Source organism: Ranitomeya imitator, chromosome 8 (genome assembly GCF_032444005.1).
Source record: "Ranitomeya imitator isolate aRanImi1 chromosome 8, aRanImi1.pri, whole genome shotgun sequence".
Classification (NCBI taxonomy): domain Eukaryota; kingdom Metazoa; phylum Chordata; class Amphibia; order Anura; family Dendrobatidae; genus Ranitomeya; species Ranitomeya imitator.
In genome coordinates, this window is record NC_091289.1 from 47,228,323 (window position 1) to 47,249,340 (window position 21,018).

At 45.9% G+C, this 21,018-nt stretch overlaps 1 protein-coding gene across 1 annotated transcript in view; it reads left to right on the plus strand.

Moving 5' to 3' along the window:
- Positions 1-278: 278 nt before the first annotated feature.
- Positions 279-21,018, plus strand: part of IL2RB (interleukin 2 receptor subunit beta) — an 87,804-nt gene continuing 67,064 nt past the window's right edge. Inside the window, exons 1-2 of the mRNA XM_069736852.1 lie at positions 279-318; positions 2,001-2,078. Coding sequence (XP_069592953.1) covers positions 309-318; positions 2,001-2,078 — 88 coding nt within the window. The 5' untranslated portion in view covers positions 279-308. The remainder of the gene's footprint in view (positions 319-2,000; positions 2,079-21,018) is intronic.

Sequence of the window (21,018 nt, forward strand, 5' to 3'; positions counted from 1 at the left end):
CAATACAGTTGGGAAATGTTCAGATCTTCTCCTGATAAAGTTCTCCATGCTCCTGAAGTTATTGATGGACAGGAGCATGGATCCACTCTCTTGGCTTTCATTTTTTTTAATACATCTTTAAGAGACCTATATGCAGAACTAACCAGAACTCCTACTCACCCTGACATCAAAACACATGAAACTATCTGCTCCTCCTCCCCACAATTTCCTGTTAGCTAAGGTGAAACTGACATTTATAACCGAGGTCCCGCGTGAAGGGACAGGACTGAAGTGGACAGAAGGCTGAACACCAGATAGCAAGCTCTACAATGAGATCTGGTAAGAAACATTGATGGTTCTTAGACCCTTCTATCGGGAAGGTCTGATCATGCCGCTATGTGGATGAGAGATGGGACGTTATGTCCAAAATAAAAGGCAGTTCTGATCAATTTGGCAAAGAAAAATGTTTACGGGGCAAAGGGACACAATCCTAATATATATAATTACTACTGTAAATTGTAAATTTATTGTATTTAGATAGGGGTCTAAGGGGTAACGTTTCTCCTTATGGAGAGTGACATACCAGCCCTGGCTTGTCAAGGTAAGGAGGCAATTTGCATATTGCATTTAGATAGAAAATCATTGATTGTGGGGAAAAAAGAGGTAAGAATAAAAGAATTTCAGTTACCTACAATGTTGAATCAATGCAGATGGTTGAATGTCATCTTCCATACTTACAACTGGTATCTAGAAAATTACCTTACATACAAGGATGGCTTTGTAGAAAATGGCCGTATAATTTTCACAGTCTGCTCCAATTAAGTTCTAACATAATAATAATATTTATTTGATAGTTTGACAGAATCTCAAATTTCGTAAGCTTTTGTAGTTTTTTTTTTTTTTTACAATTTTGTGTTTTTTTGGTTTGGAAATGTTTTTTTTTTCTCCAATTACAGCATTCCATAAGTTTCTCCATAGGGAATTTAAAAAAAAAACGCATAAAAAAAAATCCCACTGAAAATGCACGGAAATTACCGTGTCATTTTTTTCATAAGTCTGAAAAAATTATTTATGAAAGAAGCCTAAAGTTATAGTCGAAAATTCAATTTCTGACACGCGAGTGTAAAACAGGACAGAGTGTGACTTACTGCTGCAGATGAAATACGTAGTCAGACCACACTTTAAGTCATACTTATGGGAAGGTAAAAGTCACTGTGAGTAACCAGCGATAGTGGGTAAGTGACTCATGGTGAGAAGAAGAGTAATCTGACAACGATAAGGGGGAATTGAAATACAACTTTGGGGTCACACTGAGTTTTTAATGAGGGTTTTTCGGTTTGAAAAATTCAACGTCAAAGCTGCCTAAGCAAAAAATTCTTTTTTGGATGCTTTTTTTGTGCATCCACATTTTTCTACTTCCATTTTATTCCATTGGTTCACATTATTCTTTTTTTTATACATACTAAGAACTCATGCACACGGGTGTTCATTCGCTTATTCTTTGGGCTGTGTACATGTCAGATTTTTTGAGAGAGTTGGTCCTAGGTTAAAAAAACAAAATCGTTGCATGCCCGTGCTTGATCCGCCCGCACTTGGCCATGCAGCTGAATGAGTCTGTAGAAACCGTCGGATTGCACTCGGATAACATCTGAGTTCAGTCCCATTTCCATGGACTGACAGAATGGAGAAGATGGAGACATTTTTTTCTCCACCTTCTCCTCATTTGTGAGAATCGGATGAGAGCATGAACTGTCGTCTGCACTTTGCCTAAAAAACACGCTGTACATTTTCCAATTGAATTGATTGGGAAGTTTATTAAAGGGACCGTCCATAAATATATATTTTTTAAGGTTCTTAAGGCTTAAAAATAACAAACAAATGTTGACTTACCAGCCCCGAAACTAAACGCTAAGACTGCCCTGGGTGCTGTTTGTGTGCCAGTAGTTGCTTTTGCCATATCTCACCCATTTGCACTAAATAATGAATTCTATATTTCTAATTCTCCCCAAAATGCCTAATAGGTTCCAATACAAGTGGGTTGTCATCTGCTCCTGGGATCCATCTGCTATCTTACTTCTTCCTGCAGTCCATGGTGATGGGTAAGTATAATACTCGATACTTATTCATGAATTCGTTGTATCAGGATCTTCTGATGACAGTGACTATGGTGGTGAAAGATGTCAACGTCCATATCTATGGTCAATCCACTATAGGTTCCTCTGAGCAATGTAGAAACCCTTATAGGTGTCTCTATTATATTTTTATTTCCATATTATGACACATAGATTACTACTTATATTATTTATTAATAAAGAAGATATTCTGTGTACCTGTAACAAACCTTGGGACAATTAAATGGCCAAAGGCGCGGTTCAGATTGAGTAATCAATGGAGGTTAACATTCACTGAATACAAAAAAAAAGTATTGAACACAGAAGAGTTTATATGCAAATTTTATTACAAGATGGCAGAACTTTTTAGTATATTTTTCCAAAACTGGAAAATCTCTATAGAAAAAAAAAAACAATTTACTATATTTGCTGACAATTGCAGACACTGGAATAACCCTATAAATACAATTGATTGGAAAATACGCAAGACTCCTTTTCGGGTTCAGTCAGATCGAGATCAGAACACTGTGCTCGGACTGGCTGGCAGCTCTGCCGACCCAAGCGTGACAGCTTTGTGTATTTTTATGCAGCTGTCACGCTTTGGTCAGGAGAGCCGCCGGCCAGTCCACCTTATATTGTCAAAGTGCCCTGGTGGCTGTGGGTGGCACAGACGTCAGATTAAGGAGCACATGCAACCTAAGGATGCAGCATATTTTTTTAAAGGAAACCTGTCCAAAAATGGCAATTCTGAAAATAATTCGCACAATTGCACCCCCTCAGGTTGCATCTTGAAAGTTCTTCTTCTGATCAACGGGATCAAGATTATGTTAAACTCAATGAGGAGTGCACAGCTATTATAGGAAACCTATTTTGTCCAAAAATGCTACTTCCTTGCAGATATAGGGTTAGTCTGCAGATAAATAGTAATAAAATCCTGCCTGCCCTCCCAGATCAGCGGCTACAGGGAGAAAATGAACTTACATTCTCACTGCAGCTGATCACATTCAGTCATAAGGACGGTGCATGGACATGGAGCAGTTCCCATGATAATTACACTCTCCAGCACTTTGACAATCTGTTCTGTACACACAGGTTGTCAATGAACATTTGCTGCCCAGCATCTCCTCTTCAGCTTTCTGCCTACTTTTCTTCAACATTCTGGTGCCTCCAATCAATACCATCCTCCACTCTTTTGTCTCTTCGGCCCAGAGCAGTAGCCCTGCTCAGATGTTCTTTGGCATCACTAATTTGTCCACTGGAGTAAATTTCTGCTCCGCTTCATTGAGGAGAACTTTGATAACTAGGGGAATATTCTGTATGGCCCAGGTAGATTTTGGCCCTACTATACACTATGTAGATCCATATTTAAAGGAAATCTGTCAGCAGGGTCTTGCCATGTAATCTGAGAGCAGCACAATACAGGGGTGAAAAGCCTGATTCTAGCAATGTGCCACTTACTAGGTTGTGATTTGCTGTTTCACTAATGTATGACTACAGGACTAACCGTCTCATGCCTCCTAGTCCTTCTGCTCTATCTAACCCCGCCCCACAACTGATTAGCAGCTTTCTGTAAATATACACTGTACACAGAAAGTTGCCAATCAGTGGTGTGGGTGTGGTTATTCGGGGCTCAGCATTCTGAGCTCTGCTAGATCTACAACATAGATCAAAATGACAGCAAGGAGCCCAGCAAATGACACACCGTTGGAATCAGTGACTCCACCATTCTCCTCTCTGATTACATAGCAAAAACCTGATGACAGATTACATTTAAGGCTGGTTTTACACGTCCAATATTCAAGACCAGAATATGGACCGCAATGTCTGGAACCGGCGGTTGGTCTCGTGACCTGAACTCACCAGCCATAATATATGGCTATGAGGTTATTGAGTTAGTATCGGGAGATCCATTGGCCAGTCCGTACATTGTGATCCGTTCTTAAGGTACCGTCACATTAAGCGACGCTGCAGCGATATAGACAACGATGCCGATCGCTGCAGCGTCGCTGTTTCGTCGCTGTGTGGTCGCTGGAGAGCTGTCACACAGACAGCTCTCCAGCGACCAACGATGCCGAAGTCCCCGGGTAACCAGGGTAAACATTGGATTACTAAGCGCAGGGCCACGCTTAGTAACCCGATGTTTACCCTGGTTACCATTGTAAATGTAAAAAAAAAAAAAAACACTACATACTTACATTCCGGTGTCTGTCGCGTCCCCCGGCGTCAGCTTCCCTGCACTGTGTAAGAGCCAGCAGTAAAGCAGAGCGGTGACGTCACCGCTGTGCTCTGCTTTATGGCCGGCCGGCGCTGACACAATGCAGGGAAGCTGACGCCGGAGGACGGAATGTAAGTATGTAGTGATTTTTTTACATTTACAATGGTAACCAGGGTAAGTATCGGGGTACTAAGCGCGGCCCTGCGCTTAGTAACCCGATGTTTACCCTGGTTACAAGTGAAGACCGCTGGATCGGCGTCACACACGCCGATTCAGAGATGTTAGCGGGTGATCCAGCGACGAAATAAAGTTCTGGCCTTCTAGCTCCGACCAGCGATGTCACAGCAGGATCCTGATCGCTGCTGCGTGTCACACTGAACGATATCGCTATCCAGGACGCTGCAACATCACGGATCGCTATCGTTATCGTTCTAAAGTTGCTCAGTGTGAAGATACCTTTAATGTGTGAAGCATGTCTAAGGATGGTAAATACGTGTGATAAAAATTTCCATGGTGATGGCAAACAGCACAAACAGCACAAACAGCAACAAAATGGAATAGACAGGTATCCTGTGATGTCCCCATAAGAGGTGAAGGATGGGGCTTCAGTACTTTTAGGAACAGATGTTGAAGACCTAAATTATTGCAAAGCCAAACAATCATTAAATTAATGATTAGTACCGTATCACAGTGTCATAGTTTTGTCATAACCCGTGTTATTACAGGGTTCTATATTTCCAGAGATACATGGTATATTATTACAAGAAACTCCCTCGCCTTCGAAATCCAGCATTCCTGAAGAAGAAAGGAGATTTCCTATCATAGTAATTGTCGTCTTTTGCAATCTGATCCGACTCCCGGGACCCTCACAAATCCCTAGGAGAAAGTAGCTGCCATGATAAGAATGTAATTTATAGATTTCCTGCACAAAGCCGCTGCTGACCCAGCAATGTGTTAGAAATAGACTATCAACTTACTAGGTTGTCTAAACCTAAAATTCCCCATCCGCATACAAAACGTAGTGTAGATGTGGATAAAGGGAAAAATTACTTTAGGGAACTTCTATCATAATTATAAAACCATGGGAGGACTTGTCATAAATCCGAAGAAAAGCGCCATCCAAGTGTCTGTTGTTGTTGAAGAAAAATTAAAAATAAATCAGATTTCCAATGGCAGAGGTTTATAGGAGCAGAGACGTTTCATCAAACCAACAGCCCAAGCAGACGTTTCTCCATTGCCGCAACACTTTGTCTTCAGCGGGCATCTCTAAGGCTCTGTTCACACTTTCCATTGATTTTTGACAAAAAAAAAAAGTATAGTAAGATGCAAAGGTTACAGAGGATAATTTGCTGATAACCGGGGGTCTAACCAAAAACCCACAACAATCCCAAGAATGTGGCTCCCTGAATGGAGTAGCCGCGCACATGCTTGGCCTTAATGCCATTAATTGACTATTGGACAGTGGTCAGCTATTTCCATCCCATAGACAATGAAGGAGGCTCAAGAGCCCCATTTTAGGGATCTCTGGCAGTTTTTCTTTTCCTTAAAGTTTATGAATAGAAGGCGGATTAGGGACATTTTTATCAATACTCTGTTTGTATTTTAGTCAATTTAATAATGGTTAAGTCTTATGGCTTCTTAGAGTGGGATCCACCATGGGGCTCTCCCCTAGCTTTATAATTTAAATAAGTAAAAGCAGTAGTGCATATAAATAACTTTGGGTACTTAGTAAACACCATTTATTGATTAAAAAAAGAGTAAAAGCCATCCCAAAAGCGTCAAAGTGTACCTAAATGGGAAAGGTCATAACAGCTAGTATTAAAACTTTTGTCAAAGTGACGAGTGACGTCAATGTGAAGAAGAGCCAAGCAGGACCGGGTCCTGAATATGGGTACCCAGACAATTTTACACAAAGTGGGGCCCCGGGCAAAAGTTTAAAGTCGGGCCTCAAATCTACTACATAATTGTCTAAGGGTCACTTCCGTCTTTCTGTCTGTCTGTCTTTCTGTCTGTCTGTCACGGAAATCCCGCATCGCTGACTGGTCGCGGCCAGCTGGCCGCAACCAATCAGCGATGGGCACAGTCTGGCCGCAAAATGACCACTCCCTACTCCCCTGCAGTCAGTGCCCCATCCATACTCCCCCCCAGTCAGCGCCCACATAGCGTTAAAAGGACTGCCTTACACCGCGGCATAACGCGGTGTAAGGCAGTCCGTTAATGCTGCCATTAACCCTTTGTGTGACCAACTTTTTGCTATTGATGCTGCCTATTGCGCCGCTCCGGTCGCAATAATGCATTGCAGCAATGACCGGAGATGACGTAGCGGTCTCGCGAGACCACCACATCATCACATGTTATTGCCGCTTGGGACCGGAGCGGAGCGCGAGATGCGGGTAAGGCCTGGGATGGATCTGGGGGCCGCCGGATGGTGAGTATATAACTATTTTTTATTTTAATTCTTTTTTTTAACAGGGATATGGTGCCCACATTGCTATATACTGCGTGGGCTGTGTTGTATACTACATTGGCAGTGTTATATACTGCGTGGGCTGTGCAATATACTACGTGGCTGTGCTATATACTATGTGGCTGTGCTATATACTACGTGGGCTGTGCAATATACTACGTGGCTATGCAATATACTACGTGGCTGTGCTATATACTATGTGGCTGTGCTATATACTACGTGGGCTGTGCAATATACTACGTGGCTATGCAATATACTACGTGGCTGTGCTATATACTATGTGGCTGTGCTATATACTACGTGGCCAGCCGTGAACAATCAGCGACAGGTGCACTTCGGTCGCAAATTGGCATGGGATTTGAACCACGTTTCGCTAATTGGTCGCGCCCGGCCAGCCAAATTCTGTGTATTCATTGTATTATTCTAAAATCTTCATAAATAAACTACATACATTTTCTAGATTACGTAAGAATCTGGCCACCATCTAGTGCTAACATATTGTACCATCACACAGAAACATTTTAATTGTATTTACATGCGCTGAGTTCAGGCAATTACATGAGCATGATCAACAATATGGAAGTCATTCAATGCTTTGCTTCCCGGCCTCTTTACGCTGGCTGATGAAGAATTATGGGCACAGAACGATCACTAGCAGATGAATCTATCCGTGTACAATATCATGTTATCAGCAGCAAACCTCCAGTTTTCACTGGGCGATGGTCTGCTGGGAACAATGATTTCTGTTCTGGCATAAACATTCCAATCACTCCCCATAATCCTCCATATAGTATAATACACTACCCATAATCCACAATATAGTATAATGTATCCTATAGCCCTCCATATAGATTAATGTACCCAATAGTCTTCCATATAGAATAATGCACACCCCTTCATGACATGAGCAGTACTATTACTGCGCATATCGTGTCTCCCCCTTTGATGTGGGCTCCGGCGTTGAGCCCACATCAAAGTCGCGACATGTCAGCTGTTTTGTACAGCTGACATGTGCGCGCAATAGCGGCGGGTGAAATCGCGATTCACCCGCCGCTATTAACCTGTTAAATGCCGCTGCAAACGCTGACAGCGGCATTTAACGGCCGCGCGGCCGGAAATGAGCGCATCGCCGACCCCCGTCACATGATCGGGGGTCGGCGATGCGTCAGGATGGTAACCATAGAGGTCCTTGAGACCTCTATGGTTACTGATGCTGGCCTGCTGTGAGCGCCCCCTTGTGGTCGGCGCTCATAGCACACCTTCAATTCAGCTACATAGCAGCGATCTGATGTTCGCTGCTATGTAGCTGAGCCGATCGAGTGGTGCCAGCTTCTAGCCTCCCATGGAGGCTATTGAGGCATGGCAAGAGTAAAAAAAAAAATGTTTTTAAAAATCTGAAAAAAAATAAAAAAAATATGAAAGTTTAAATAACCCCCGTTTCGCCCCATCCAAAATATAATTAAAAAAAAAATCAAACCTACACATATTTGGTATTGCCGCATTCAGAATCACCCGATCTATCAGTAAAAAAAAAGCATTAACCTGATCGCTAAACAGCGTAGCGAGAAAAAAATTTGAAACGCCAGAATTACGTTTTTTGGTCGCCGCGACATTGCATTCAAATGCAATAACGGGCGATCAAAAGAACATATCTGCACACGTCTGGTATCATTAAAAACGTCAGCTTGGCATGCAAAAAACAAGCCCTCACATAGCCATATTGACGGAAAAATAAAAAAGTTACGGCTCTGGGAAGGAGGGGAGCGAAAAACGAAAACACAAAAATGAAAAAGGGCCGCGGCATGAAGGGGTTAATATAGTATAATGCATCTCACAGTCCTCCATATTGTATAATGCAACCCCTATAGTATAATGCACTCCTTAATTTAGTGTAATACATTCCCAATAGTCCTCACTAGAGTATAATACAGGGCCTATTTAGTACACATAGTATAATGCACTCCCCATAGTGCTTGATAGAGTATAATGCAGCCCCCACAGAGTATAATGCAGCCCCCATAGAGTATAATGCATCCCCCCACAGAGTGTAATGCAGCCCTTAATAGATTATAATTCAGCCCCCACAGAGTATAATGCAGCCCCCACAGAGTATAATGCAGCCTCATAGAGTATAATGCAGCCCCTTAGAGTATAATGCAGCCCCAGAGAGTATGATGTGGCCCAAGAGTCACTTTGTGACCTGGCTGCAAACTGTACTATATCCCTATCTGCTTTATGATGTATGGGTCCCCTAATGGACAGACCTGCCACATTCTCCGGGATGGCCATAGGCATATCCTGTATGAGAATATACAATACCAGCCATAAGGATAAAATATAACATAACTTTATCAGATCACATATAAATATATAAAATTCAGCAGCATTGTCACAATCCCCTGTTGTTACGACGTCTGTTATGATCCGGTGACCTTGGAGCTGCATGAGAACTTTCACTGGAGAAAGTGGCCACTATACTGACCGCAACCCTGAACTTAACACCGCAACTAGAAGTAGCCGTGGAGTGTACCTAACACACCTAGACACCTCGTCACAGCCGGAGGACTAAATACCCCTAAATATGGAAATCGGAATACTATCTTGCCTCAGAGAAAATCCCCAAAAGATAGACAGCCCCCCACAAATATTGGCGGTGAGTCGGAGAGGAAAAAAACATACACAGGCAGAAAAAACAGGATTTAGAACAGGAGGCCACTCTAGCTAGATAGGACAGAATAGGACAGAGTTCTGTGCGGTCAGTATTAAAACCCTTCAAAAATTCCACAGCAGAATATACAAAAACTTCCTACATCCAACTAAAGATGTAGGAGCGTATATCTGCAACTCCAGACTGAGAAAACACAGACACAGTCTAATCTGGATAAAAGCAAAACAAACGAACAGTACTGAAAATAAGCACACTGCATGTGTGCTACAGGAAAAGAAACAGACACTTATCTTTGCTGAACTGGCAGATAAGCAGGAGAGGCCAGGCAGAGATCCAACACTTCCAAAGAAACATTGACAACTGGAAAGGGCTAAAGGATCCAGCACACCTAAATATCCCAGTCAGAATTGTAATTATCCGATACACCTGGCCAGGACTGCGAGTCAGAGACAACTGCATTCCCACCAACAACCACTGGAGGGAACCCAAGAGCAGAATTCACAACAGTACCCCCCCTTTGAGGAGGGGTCACCGAACCCTCACCAGGGCCCCCAGGACGATCAGGACGAGCCAGATGAAAGGCACGGACCAAATCAGCAGCATGGACATCAGAGGCAAAAACCCAAGAATTATCCTCCTGGGCATAACCCTTCCATTTGACCAGGTACTGAAGCTTCTGCCTCGAAAAACGGGAATCCAAAATCTTCTCAATAACATATTCCAACTCCCCATCAACCAACACAGGGGCCGGAGGATCAGCAGAGGGAACAACGGGCTCCACATATTTCCGCAACAAAGATCTATGGAAGACATTATAAATAGCAAAAGAGGCCGGAAGCGCCAGTCGAAAAGACACCGGATTAATAATCTCAGAAATCCTATAAGGACCAATAAACCGAGGTTTAAACTTAGGAGAAGAAACCTTCATAGGAACATGACGGGAAGACAACCAGACCAAATCCCCAACCCGAAGCCGAGAACCAACACACCGACGACGATTAGCAAAACATAGTAACATAGTAACATAGTTAGTAAGGCCGAAAAAAGACATTTGTCCATCCAGTTCAGCCTATATTCCATCATAAAAAACGTTGAGCCTCCTCTTGAGACAACACCAACTTGTCCACCACATGAGCCCAAATCTGCTGCAACCTGTCCACCACAGAATCCACACCAGGACAGTCAGAAGGCTCAACCTGCCCGGAAGAAAAACGAGGATGAAAAACAAAATTACAAAAGAAAGGCGAAACCAAGGTAGCAGAACTAGCCCGATTATTAAGGGCAAACTCGGCCAATGGCAAGAAGGCCACCCAATCATCCTGATCAGCAGACACAAAGCATCTCAAATAAGTCTCCAAGGTCTGATTAGTACGCTTGGTCTGGCCATTAGTCTGAGGATGAAATGCAGAAGAAAAAGACAAATCAATGCCCAGCCTAGCACAAAAGGCCTGCCAAAACCTAGAAACAAACTGGGAACCTCTGTCGGAAACAATATTCTCCGGAATACCATGCAAACAAACCACATGCTGAAAGAACAACGGAACCAAATCAGAAGAGGAAGGCAATTTAGGTAAGGGCACCAAATGAACCATCTTAGAGAACCGGTCACAAACAACCCAGATAACAGACATCTTCTGGGAGACTGGAAGATCAGAAATAAAATCCATCGAAATATGCGTCCAGGGCCTCTCAGGGACTGGCAAAGGCAAAAGCAACCCACTAGCACGGGAACAACAAGGCTTGGCCCGCGCACAAGTCCCACAGGACTGCACAAAAGAACGCACATCACGTGACAATGAAGGCCACCAAAAGGACCCACCAACCAAATCTCTGGTACCAAAAATGCCAGGATGACCGGCCAACACGGAACAGTGAACCTCAGAAATCACTCTACTAGTCCATCTGTCAGGAACAAACAATTTCCCCACAGGACAGCGGTCAGGTTTGTCAACCTGAAATTCCTGAAGAACCCATCGTAAATCAGGGGAAATGGCAGAAAGGACCACCCCCTCTTTCAGAATACCGACCGGTAGAGTTGAGCGACCTTGACCTTTTTAGAGTCGAGCCGGGTTTTGCGAAACCCGACTATGTCCAAAGTCGGGTCGAGTGAAATCGGCCGATTATGACGTAAAGTCGGGATCGACCGAAACACGAAACCCAATGCAAGTCAATGGGGCAGCATAGTCGGCAGTGAGTGGGGGCCAGGAAAACACCTAGAGTGGCCATTTTAATGTCAAAACCATCCATTCTTCTTAATGAAGCTTGTCAAGCGTAATTTACCTTATAATAATTGGAAGGCATTTGAAATTGGGGGTCATTTGGCTAAAGTTGTGGGGGGTAGGGCTGGTTCAAGTAATTAGTGGGCCCAGGAAATCTGGACCACGTCACGGCAGTGGAGCAGGGAGAGGTAAGTATTTCAACTTTGCAAGTGCTGTGAACCTGAGCAAGCAGGGGGGGCCCACTCGTTGGCATTGGCACTGGCACAGGGCCCCTCAAAGTACAGCGGTGTGTTTGCACGGCGGGGGCGCCTCCCACCGGCAGCAACACTTTTGCGTACTATGAGAGGCCCTGTGCCAGTGACGTCGCCAACTAGTATTCCTCCCCCCACCTGATGAAGGAACCTGCACTTTCATCTGCACCTTCCTCTTTGTCCCCGTGTAAGGTGGTATGGTATGCGGGAAGAGCAACCTGACTTTCAGCAGGGTCACAATGTTGTTGTGTAGCGTGCACGGGGAATGTTGCGTTATGGGTCAATGTACCAGCAGACTCATCTATCACTGGCTGGGCAATGGGCACGATGAAGTGGAAACACAGATATAGGCCCAAAGAAGAAAGTGGGCTAAATGCAGTTCAAAATTGGTAACACAGGAATAACCAGGGGGCATTGCAGTGGAGGACAACTGGAATGAGAGGCTGACACAGAGAGTAGGGCCAAATCAGTAAGTAGTCGAAATGCAGTTCAAAATTGGCAACCGTAGTAAACAGGCGGCACAGCTTTGTTCAGTGGAGGAGAACAGCAAGGAGTGGCAGACACCGATAGTAGGCCCCAAACCAACTAGTACGCCAAATGCAGTTGTTCCATTTAACCACAATTTAATGAGAGCCTGAAGATAGAAGCTCAGGAAAGGCAACCTGGGGAACACCTTGGAGTGTAACACACCATCTCTCTCCACCCCATACCCATTTTGTATGGCCTAATGCAGTGTACTTTTCTACAACTACTAAACGAGAGTCGGAAGACCGAAGCAATGGCAAGGAAACCTGGGGAACACCTTAGAGTGTAACACACCCTCTCTCTACACCCCATACCCAATTTGAAGGCCTAATGCAGTGTAGTTTCCAAGAACTACTAAACGAGAGCCGGAAGATCGAAGCTCAGGAAAGGCAACCTGGGGAACACCTTGGAGTGTAACACACCCTCTCGCTACACCCCATACCCAATTTGAAGGCCTAATGCAGCGTAGTTTCCAACAACTACTAAACGAGAGCCGGAAGATCGAAGCTCAGGAAAGGCAACCTGGGGAACACCTTGGAGTGTAACAAACCCTCTCTCTACACCCCATACCCAATTTGTAGGCCTAATGCAGCGTAGTTTCCGACAACTACTAAACGAGAGCATGAAGATCGAAGCTCAGGAAAGGCAACCTGGGGAACACCTTGGAGTGTAACACACCCTCTCTCTACACCCCATACCCAATTTGTAGGCCTAATGCAGCGTAGTTTCCGACAACTACTAAACGAGAGCCGGAATATCGAAGCTCAGGAAAGGCAACCTGGGGAACACCTTGGAGTGTAACACACCCTCTCTCTACGCCCCATACCCAATTTGTAGGCCTAATGCAGCGTAGTTTCCGACAACTACTAAACGAGAGCCGGAATATCGAAGCTCAGGAAAGGCAACCTGGGGAACACCTTGGAGTGTAACACACCCTCTCTCTACACCCCATACCCAATTTGAAGGCCTAATGCAGTGTAGTTTCCAAGAACTACTAAACGAGAGCCGGAAGATCGAAGCTCAGGAAAGGCAACCTGGGGAACACCTTGGAGTGTAACACACCCTCTCGCTACACCCCATACCCAATTTGAAGGCCTAATGCAGCGTAGTTTCCGACAACTACTAAACGAGAGCCGGAAGATCGAAGCTCAGGAAAGGCAACCTGGGGAACACCTTGGAGTGGAACACACCATCTCTCTACACCCCATACCCAATTTGAAGGCCTAATGCAGAGTAGTTTCCAAGAACTACTAAACGAGAGCCGGAAGATCGAAGCTCAGGAAAGGCAACCTGGGGAACACCTTGGAGTGTAACACAACGTCTCTCTACACGACGGAAGGGCTGATTCTTAGGAAGGAAGGCTGTTGGAAATAAGCATTGCGCGTCCGAGGGTGATTATATTCTTATTAGGTATATACTCACCCTCGGACGCGCCCTGCTTCTTTATTTGGAATGAATGTTTATTTGCAATGTGGTGTTGACTTTCTCTATTATTTTGGTAATTAATGATTTTATTATTTTCATTATTTTGCATCTTCTCGGCAATAATATAAAGAAGACGCGACAGGACAACACTCGGTGGATGCCATATGTGTGTTTTCAATTTAAAAAAACTTTCAGTTAACTACTTGCAGGAGAAAGTAATTGTAGCTGGTGGCCATTTTTAGTACTGTACCAGATTAGAGTTGTGTGTTTGTTTTTAATGTTAAAATGTCTGCATTTGATATCTCACCAGAATTTTCTTTTTTATAAGCAAAATACTTATTTTTATATTTTCTGATGTTGGTTCCAGGGGTACACGGCCAGCAGTGCCCTGGTCAGTGTAGTAGTAGTTGAAAGAATGGACCGCAGACAGGCATCGAAGGCCTAAAATAATAACACATGGCTGTAGGCAATTTTAAATTGGTTCCAGGGGTACACGGACAGCAGTGGTGTGGTCAGTGGAGGCCTAGTGGAAGGAGTGACCGCAGACAGGCATCGAAGGCCTAAAATAATAACACATGGCTGTAGGCAATTTTAAATTGGTTCCAGGGGTACACGGACAGCAGTGACCTGGTCAGTGTAGTAGTAGTTGAAAGAATGGACCGCAGACAGGCATCGAAGGCCTAAAATAAAAAAATTGGGCTGGCTGTAGGCAATTTTAAATTGGTTCCAGGGGTACACGGACAGCAGTGGTGTGGTCAGTGGAGGCCTAGTGGAAGGAGTGACCGCAGACAGGCATCGAAGGCCTAAAATAATAACACATGGCTGTAGGCAATTTTAAATTGGTTCCAGGGGTACACGGACAGCAGTGGTGTGGTCAGTGGAGGCCTAGTGGAAGGAGTGACCGCAGACAGGCATCGAAGGCCTAAAATAATAACACATGGCTGTAGGCAATTTTAAATTGGTTCCAGGGGTACACGGACAGCAGTGACCTGGTCAGTGTAGTAGTAGTTGAAAGAATGGACCGCAGACAGGCATCGAAGGCCTAAAATAAAAAAATTGGGCTGGCTGTAGGCAATTTTAAATTGGTTCCAGGGGTACACGGGCAGCAGTGGTGTGGTCAGTGGAGGCCTAGTGGAAGGAGTGACCGCAGACAGGCATCGAAGGCCTAAAATAATAACACATGGCTGTAGGCAATTTTAAATTGGTTCCAGGGGTACACGGACAGCAGTGGTGTGGTCAGTGGAGGCCTAGTGGAAGGAGTGACCGCAGACAGGCATCGAAGGCCTAAAATAATAACACATGGCTGTAGGCAATTTTAAATTGGTTCCAGGGGTACACGGACAGCAGTGGTGTGGTCAGTGGAGGCCTAGTGGAAGGAGTGACCGCAGACAGGCATCGAAGGCCTAAAATAATAACACATGGCTGTAGGCAATTTTAAATTGGTTCCAGGGGTACACGGGCAGCAGTGACCTGGTCAGTGTAGTAGTAGTTGAAAGAATGGACCGCAGACAGGCATCGAAGGCCTAAAATAAAAAAATTGGGCTGGCTGTAGGCAATTTTAAATTGGTTCCAGGGGTACACGGGCAGCAGTGGTGTGGTCAGTGGAGGCCTAGTGGAAGGAGTGACCGCAGACAGGCATCGAAGGCCTAAAATAATAACACATGGCTGTAGGCAATTTTAAATTGGTTCCAGGGGTACACGGGCAGCAGTGACCTGGTCAGTGTAGTAGTAGTTGAAAAAATGGACCGCAGACAGGCATCGAATGCCTAAAATAATAACACATGGCTGTAGGCAATTTTAAATTGGTTACAGGGGTACACGGACAGCAGTGACCTGGTCAGTGTAGTAGTAGTTGAAAGAATGGACCGCAGACAGGCATCGAAGGCCTAAAATAAAAAAATTGGGCTGGCTGTAGGCAATTTTAAATTGGTTCCAGGGGTACACGGACAGCAGTGGTGTGGTCAGTGGAGGCCTAGTGGAAGGAGTGACCGCAGACAGGCATCGAAGGCCTAAAATAATAACACATGGCTGTAGGCAATTTTAAATTGGTTCCAGGGGTACACGGACAGCAGTGACCTGGTCAGTGTAGTAGTAGTTGAAAGAATGGACCGCAGACAGGCATCGAAGGCCTAAAATAAAAAAATTGGGCTGGCTGTAGGCAATTTTAAATTGGTTCCAGGGGTACACGGGCAGCAGTGACCTGGTCAGTGTAGTAGTAGTTGAAAGAATGGACCGCAGACAGGCTTAGAAGGCCTAACATAACAAACTTGGGCTGGCTGTAGGCACTTTTAAATTGGTTCCAGGGGTACACGGGCAGCAGTGGTCTGGTCAGTGGAAGTCTAGTGGAAGGAGTGACCGCAGACAGGCTTCCAAGGCCTAACATAACAAACTTGGGCTGGCTGTAGGCACTTTTAAATTGGTTCCAGGGGTACACGGGCAGCAGTGGTCTGGTCAGTGGAAGTCTAGTGGAAGGAGTGACCGCAGACAGGCTTCCAAGGCCTAACATAACAAACTTGGGCTGGCTGTAGGCACTTTTAAATTGGTTCCAGGGGTACACGGGCAGCAGTGGTCTGGTCAGTGGAAGTCTAGTGGAAGGAGTGACCGCAGACAGGCTTCGAAGGCCTAACATAACAAAATTGGGCTGGCTGTAGGCACTTTAAATTGGTTCCAGGGGTACATGGGCAGCAGTGTATGGTCAGTGGAAGTCTAGTGGAAGGAGTGACGGCAGACAGTCTTCGAAGGCCTAACATAACAAAATTGGGCTGACTGTAGGCACTTTTAAATTGGTTCCAGGGTAACACGGCCAGCAGTGGCCTGGTCAGTGTAGTAGTTGTAGAAAGAAGGGACCGCAGACAGGCTTCGAAGGCCTAACATAACAAAAATGTCAAAACAATGGTATTGTCAGTGCCAGGCATTGAAGGATGTCAGCGGCTAGACTACACATTGGTGAAGCTGTGAGAGATAATTTTGCTAGTGGTAGAGCACTGTTTGAGCTGGGGGGGGGAACTGTCTTGTGGCCGGCGGTACAGGCACAGGGCCCCTCATATTACAACGGTGTGTCTGACGTTGGGTGCGCACCACCACCGCCAGAGACACTTTATTGTACTATGAGGGACCCAGTGGCAGTGCCGTCGACCAAAAGCGGCCACACCCACCTCTTCAGACAAACAGCACTCTCAAGGGTCCAAGCGCAAAGTGGCGATAGCACGGCCCCGTGTGGGGAGTTTGGCCATTTCGTGAGGTGGAAACATGTCGTATGCTGGACAATCAGGTGAAGAAAATTACGAGATTGGAAAAGTCATTCAGAATAGTCCACAGGCAAGACCTTTTCATAGGAAAGCTAGGTGTCAGCCGGGCAGGGTGGGGCAAAAGATTTTGAAATCCAGTTGTGGTTCATTTTAATGAAGGTTAGATCATCTACATTTTGGGTAGCCAGACGAGTCCTTTTTTCTGTTAGTATTGAACCTGCAGCACTGAATACTCTTTCTGATAGGACACTAGCTGCCGGGCAAGCAAGCTCCTGCAATGCATATTCTGCCAATTCTGGCCAGGTGTCTAATTTGGATGCCCAGTAATCAAATGGGAATGACGGTTGAGGGAGAACGTCGATAAGGGATGAAAAATAGTTTGTAACCATACTGGACAAATGTTGTCTCCTGTCACTTTGAATTGATGCTGCAGTACCTGTCCTGTCTGCGGTCATAGAAAAATCACTCCACAACCTGGTCAGAAAACCCCTCTGTCCAACGCCACTTCTGATTTCTGCCCCTCTAACACCTCTGGTCTGCTGGCCCCTGGAGCTCGTGTGAGAACGATCACGGGCGCTGTGTGCAGGGAATGCCAGAAGCAAACGGTCAACAAGAGTTGATTGTTTTGTTGCTAATATTAGTTCCAAGTTCTCATGTGGCATAATATTTTGCAATTTGCCTTTATAGCGAGGATCAAGGAGGCAGGCCAACCAGTAATCGTCATCGTTCATCATTTTTGTAATGCGTGTGTCCCTTTTGAGGATACGCAAGGCATAATCCGCCATGTGGGCCAAAGTTCCCGTTGTCAAATCTGCGGTTGTGCTTGGTTGAGGGGCAGTTGCAGGCAAATCTACGTCACTTGTGTCCCTCAAAAAACCAGAACCCGGCCTTGCCACGCCACCAATTTCCCGTGCCCCCGGGAAAGCTTCCTCATTAAAAATATACTCATCCCCATCATCCTCCTCATCCTCCACCTCCTCTTCGCCCGGTACCTCGTCATGTACACTGCCCTGACCAGACAATCGCTGACTGTCATCAAGGCTTTCCTCTTCCTCTGGTGCAGACGCCTGATCCTTTATGTGCGTCAAACTTTGCATCAGCAGACGCATTAGGGGGATGCTCATGCTTATTATGGCGTTGTCTGCACTAACCAGCCGTGTGCATTCCTCAAAACACTGAAGGACTTGACACATGTCTTGAATCTTCGACCACTGCACACCTGACAACTCCATGTCTGCCATCCTACTGCCTGCCCGTGTATGTGTATCCTCCCACAAAAACATAACAGCCCGCCTCTGTTCGCACAGTCTCTGAAGCATGTGCAGTGTTGAGTTCCACCTTGTTGCAACGTCTATGATTAGGCGATGCTGGGGAAGGTTCAAAGAACGCTGATAGGTCTGCATACGGCTGGAGTGTACAGGCGAACGGCGGATATGTGCGCAAAGTCCACGCACTTTGAGGAGCAGGTCGGATAACCCCGGATAACTTTTCAGGAAGCACTGCACCACCAGGTTTAAGGTGTGAGCCAGGCAAGGAATGTGTTTCAGTTGGGAAAGGGAGATGGCAGCCATGAAATTCCTTCCGTTATCACTCACTACCTTGCCTGCCTCAAGATCTACAGTGCCCAGCCACGACTGCGTTTCTTGCTGCAAGAACTCGGACAGAACTTCCGCGGTGTGTCTATTGTCGCCCAAACACTTCATAGCCAATACAGCCTGCTGACGTATGCCAGTAGCTGCCCCATAATGGGAGACCTGGTGTGCAACAGTGGCAGGTGCGGATGGAGTGTTTGTGCGACTGCGGTCTGTGGACGAGCTCTTGCTTCTGCAGGAGGACGAGGAGGAGGAGGAGGAGGGGGTGCGAACGGCTACAGACAACTGTTTACTAGACCGTGGGCTAGGCAGAACTGTCCCAAACTTGCTGTCCCCTGTGGACCCTGAATCCACCACATTTACCCAGTGTGCCGTGATGGACACGTAACGTCCCTGGCCATGCCTACTGGTCCATGCATCTGTTGTCAGGTGCACCTTTGTGCTCACAGATTGCCTGAGTGCATGGACGATGCGCTCTTTAACATGCTGGTGGAGGGCTGGGATGGCTTTTCTGGAAAAAAAGTGTCGACTGGGTAGCTCGTAGCGTGGTACAGCGTAGTCCATCAGGTCTTTGAAAGCTTCGCTTTCAACTAACCGGTAGGGCATCATCTCTAACGAGATTAGTCTAGCTATGTGGGCGTTCAAACCCTGTGTACGCGGATGCGAGGCTAAGTATTTCCTTTTTCTAACCATAGTCTCATGTAGGGTGAGCTGGACTGGAGAGCTGGAGATCGTGGAACTAGCGGGGGTGCCGGTGGACATGGCAGACTGAGAGACGGTGGGAGATGGTATTGTTGCCGCCGGTGCCCTAGATGCAGTGTTTCCTACTACGAAACTGGTGATTCCCTGACCCTGACTGCTTTGGCCTGGCAAAGATACCTGCACAGATACAGCAGGTGGTGCGCTAAATGGTGGTCCTACACTGCCGGAAGGGATGTTGCGTTGATGACTAGCTTCATTGGCCGAGGGTGCAACAACCTTAAGGGACGTTTGGTAGTTAGTCCAAGCTTTCAAATGCATGGTGGTTAAATGTCTATGCATGCAACTAGTATTGAGACTTTTCAGATTCTGACCTCTGCTTAAGGAAGTAGAACATTTTTGACAGATGACTTTGCGCTGATCAATTGGATGTTGTTTAAAAAAATGCCAGACTGCACTCTTTCTAGCATCGGATACCTTTTCAGGCATTGCAGACTGAGCTTTAACCGGATGGCCACGCTGTCCTCCACCAGGTTTTGGCTTTGCCACGCGTTTTGGGCAAGATACGGGCCCGGCAGATGGAACCTGTGGCGATGTTGATGCCTGCTGCGGCCCCTCCTCCTCCTCTGCTTCAGAACTGCTGCCGCCTGCACCCTGTTCCCCCAATGGCTGCCAATCGGGGTCAAGAACTGGGTCATCTAATAACTCTTCTTGTACCTCCTGCGCAACTTCGTCTGTGTCACCGTGTCGTTCGGTGGTATAGCGTTCGTGATGGGGCAACATAGTCTCATCAGGGTCTGATTCTTGATCAGCACCCTGCGAGGGCAATGTTGTGGTCTGAGTCAAAGGACCAGCATAGTAGTCTGGCTGTGGCTGTGCGTCAGTGCACTCCATGTCAGATTCAATTTGTAATGGGCATGGACTGTTAACTGCTTCACTTTCTAAGCCAGGGACGGTATGTGTAAAGAGCTCCATGGAGTAACCCGTTGTGTCGCCTGCTGCATTCTTCTCTGTTGTTGTTTTTGCTGAAGAGGACAAGGAAGTGACTTGTCCCTGACCGTGAACATCCACTAACGACGCGCTGCTTTTACTTTTACCAGTTTCACGAGATGAGGCAAAAGAGCTAGAGGCTGAGTCAGCAAGATAAGCCAAAACTTGCTCTTGCTGCTCCGGCTTTAAAAGCGGTTTTCCTAATCCCAGAAAAGGGAGCGTTCGAGGCCTTGTGTAGCCGGACGACGAACCTGGCTCCACAGCTCCAGACTTAGGTGCAATATTTTTTCCCCCACGACCACCTGATGCTCCACCACTACCACTACCCTCATTACCAGCTGACAATGAACGCCCCCGGCCACGACCTCTTCCACTAGACTTCCTCATTGTTTTAAAAACGTAACCAAACTAACGTTATTTGTTGCAGTCACACAACTTACACGGTGAGCTATAACTTCAGTATGATTTAGCTACCCCTTTACAGGTTGGTGAGACCACAGCGAAAATCAGGCCCAATGTTACACACTCTTTTTTTGGTGGCTGCAAATTAGAGAGATGCCCCACACGCAGGACTGTCACTGAAGCACAAATGTTAATATTAATGTCACACTATTATTTTTTTTTTATTT